This window comes from Rhea americana, unplaced genomic scaffold, assembly GCF_003343005.1.
Source record: "Rhea americana isolate MKP2758 unplaced genomic scaffold, rheAme1 scaffold_248, whole genome shotgun sequence".
NCBI classification, from domain to species: domain Eukaryota; kingdom Metazoa; phylum Chordata; class Aves; order Rheiformes; family Rheidae; genus Rhea; species Rhea americana.
In genome coordinates this window covers 1074836-1078724 of record NW_028186366.1, presented here as the reverse complement: position 1 = coordinate 1078724, position 3889 = coordinate 1074836, and the positions used below count along the sequence as shown (strand labels likewise).

Genomic DNA, 3889 nt, shown 5'->3' with positions numbered 1-3889 from the left:
TATGAGGAACTACATTCTTTGGAAAAAAAAAAAAAAAAGACTTTTCATAAAGTTAGGAGGGAGAGGTGAAATAACACTTTCAATGGAAACTATTAGAAATGTTTAGCTGCAGGATCTCTATAGCAGACACACGTATATGTAGCCACTGAGGCAGATACATACTTTCAAGTTACATTAAGGATGTAAATCTTTGTGAATAGATTCCTATTTATAAATAGACTTAGGAAATATGTCACAAAAAAGGATGGGGTTAGAAGTGTCTCTGTAGGTAACAAAAGAACTGTGAAGTAGTACCTAGTATATGTTGCTGTTTAATTGTCACTGCTCTGTCCTACTTACGTCTTAAAAACTTGCTCGTATTAAGGTCTGGTTAAAATGACCAGAGATATGTCACATTCCATGTGAAAATGCATAATATTGGCTATAGAATCACAGAATCACAGAACTCGTAAGGTTGGAAGGGACCTCTGGAGATCACCTAGTCCAACCACCCTGCTCAAGCAGGGTCACCTACAGCATGTTAGACAGGGTTGCATCCAGGCGGGCCTTGAAGATCTCCAGAGAAGGAGACTCCAAAACCTCTCTGGGCAACCTGGTCCAGTGCTCTGTCAATCTCACAGTGAAGAAATTCCCCCTCACATTCAGGCGGAACTTCCTGTGCTTCAATTTCTGCCCATTGCCTCTTGTCCTGTCACATGGGACAACTGAAAAGAGTTTAGCCCCATCCCCTTGACACTCTCCTTTCAGGAGTTTACAGACTTAAGATCCCCCCTTAGTCGTCTCTTCTTCAGGCTAAACAGGGATGCTGGATGGGAGGATGCTGGAAGTCGCATTTTATTGGGTGAGTGAGTGGAGGTAATAGGTGGGAAGCAGAGGAGAAAAGGGAAGCTGGAGAGGTTGCGCTGTGATGTACCAAGGCGCACGGTAGTTTTGGCAAGACCAGATAATGATAGCACTGGGATGATGTATGGCAACAAGGGGTGTCCCTCGATGAATAAAGGAGGAAGTTTTAGGCAGTGGTCTGGCAGGAAAGTCTATCCGGAGTCGAATTTCAGAGCTGGAGCAGGGAAGTGCAGTGAGTCACCGAAAGGGAGCCTGAGAGCTGCCTTTGTTCCACTTGTGCCCAGACGCTGAAGCAGGAACAGCAGGCTCCAGTTTTTATTAACTTCTTATTTTCATAAGCATATAACTCATGCTCACTGAACTTCTTTCTGACTTGAAGTCTTTCAATTGACTTTCAAAAAATGCTCTCATGGTAAGAACTCTCACTTCTGAATTTTCTCCTTCCTTCCCCCCCTCCCCCTTGTGCTTCTGCATTACACTCTTCGGTTTCATTCTTTTTTCTTTCCTTCCCTCCCTTCCTCACTTTTTGGTACACCTGCTCCAGGCATGCCTGGTGGACCTGGGACTTGCTACTACTGCTCTTTGGCTTGTCAGTCCACGTTGGTTCAGCCGCTCAGATCATAGAAGGTAAGACTTCTCCAAAACACTTCTATAAAATAAGAGTCAGAGGTTGTTTTAAAATAAGCTTTCCTAATATGGATAGATACTGTACATCCCAGCTCTTCATTGCCTCTGCTGCTTGCTATTGTTTGTTTCATTTAGGGAAGTTGCTGCAAGTTAAGAGCTTAAATTGCCATTCATTCTGGAAAAAAAAAGTAAATAAGACTGATCCCCAGACATAAGGCAGCATATCTGCCTGTCTGCTCTCTCAGTGTTGCTTCAGAGTGTAATGATCAGCAGAAGTGGAGAATACTGAACGCTCTGGGAAGTGTGAATTCAGAAAGAGGTAGCAGAAAGCGTTTAGAATACAGGTATGCATCATGGTGGCCGTATCAGGAATGTGCCAAGCGTGCTGTGACTGCAAAGACACAGACGGGATGCTTTCTCTGTGTGCAGAGATTTCCCTTGAAAAGCATCTGAGCAAATTGTGATTTTCACATCTCTTGAGTTAACATTAAATGTCTAGTTTTACCAGCACAGCTTTTATGGCCTTTTGGTGAATTATCAAACATATGCTCTTGTAACACAGCCAAGTCGCTGTATCTCTGGAAAGCATAGCCTCAAATTTCTTGTAAGAGAGACAGCACTGATTTAAAAGTTTACATGCAATTTTGAGAAAAGTGAAAGTGTTTCAAATATTAGTTTTCCAGTATGGGCAGTGATACTGATATTAGGAAGAGTTTAGGACTATACTCAGAGAAAAACGAACTGTGAATTTGTTATGCAAAATATCACCTAGACAACTACAGTGATAGGAGCATTAGAAATCTATTCAAGGGGAAAGTAGATATTGAATGTGAAGACTTTAACATTACTCAGACATTTTTCCCATTTCAACTGATACTGGCAAAGAATAGGTGGCATATCTAATAGCCAAAGATACTAATTTCAGCAAGAGAAAAAAACACAGATTAGTAATTACTAATAAATGCTGTAAGTGCAGATGACAAATAGGAATTACTATATTAGAGTTAATTAATTAAGGAAAAAAAATGGAGACAGAAATGCAATATATAGCATATACCATGAAGATACCTTTGTTGCACCAGGTGAAAATGTTTTGATTTTTATTTGAGCAATGAGAAAGAGGGAAATGTTATACGTATGTCCGAATAGTGACAGAAATATAAGATATTGAAAACACCATGGAGATACATCTGTTGCGTTATAGGAAAATGATTTTTTCTAACTGATGAATGATGTGGACTGGACAGTGGAACTGAACGTTTGGCACATAAAAATTAATAAACAGGATCTTACCAACTACTGTAGGTACAGGGATAAATAGAAGAAATTTTGATTTGCCATACAGCTTCTTTTTTGATGAGTCTATGTCAGTTTCTATTACTTGAAACTTCAGTTCCTTAAAGAGGTTGCCCTGTGAAAGCAAGCTCAGAAGTCAGGAGTGGGAAAGATAATCTCTCCTTCAATACGGGACAGCTTCTTCCTATGCAACATCTTGTTAATGCTGGAATGACTCCTAACCTCAGTCCCACTACATGTGGGATTTTGCAGGTCTCCTTAGGTTGCTGGAGACTTGGAGACTGTTTTGGGAAAGTGTTACTGCATGTTTGTCCTGGCCTAATATTCTTCCCTAGGCATTTGCTGCTGCCACCATCAGAGGCAGAGCCTGACAGGGTCTTTGATCTGAGCACGTATAACCATTTTTCTGTTAATGCAGAAGTCTTTGTTTCAAAATGTTTACTAGAATTGTGTTAGTCTGATTTTTAACTGCCTCACAAAATAGAGAGCTCGTGGTTTCTATTCCTCAACACAGGACTATATTATAAGCAATATTTTCCTGATGCTTGGTCTAAAAGTTTCCTTTCCTTGAAATCATATAATGAAGTGTTGAATGCTAGAAATAGGGAAATAGGAATAATCTTTCTTTCTTTCTGGTGCTGTAAATATATGAAGAATATAAATACTCTCTGCAACTGCTGGATAGTAATGAGGCATATACTTCAACTCTTCTAGTCCATCCATTGCACAAATAACCTCTGGATTTTTTCCCCACACTTTCTTACAGTAATAGAATGCACAGAAATAAATGGGATATTTAAGATGAGGTTTCATGTTTGAGACACAGGGAGGTTAATTGACTCTCTGGTCTTCAAGCCTTTGGCTGCTAAACTAATGACTGATCCAAAGTTCCTTTTTGTCACTGTCTYCTTTAAGGTAACTGCTTTCCAGGATTCTCTAGCCCCCTGAATATTGATGTGCTGTGGCTGACCTCTCCCCTCTCACTTTAAGGCATCTACAGCTGAAAGCCACAGCCTAGTCTTGGGTCAGGAAACATTTTGCAAGCTGATCTGTTCAACCTTATTTCTTAGTAATGAATTAGACATGTTCTGCTTGTAAATTCATGTCCTCTCAACTCTATGTT

At 40.1% G+C, this 3889-nt stretch overlaps 1 protein-coding gene across 3 annotated transcripts in view; it reads left to right on the top strand.

The window, feature by feature from the left end:
- The first annotated feature begins 872 nt into the window (after positions 1-872).
- The window catches only part of COL15A1 (collagen type XV alpha 1 chain), a 155924-nt gene continuing 152907 nt past the window's right edge, over positions 873-3889 (top strand). For all 3 annotated transcript variants that reach the window (XM_085306829.1, XM_085306828.1, XM_085306827.1), the window contains exons 1-2: positions 873-1255; positions 1388-1470. In XM_085306829.1, the coding sequence (XP_085162955.1) occupies positions 1245-1255; positions 1388-1470 (94 nt within the window). In that variant the 5' untranslated portion in view covers positions 873-1244. The remainder of the gene's footprint in view (positions 1256-1387; positions 1471-3889) is intronic.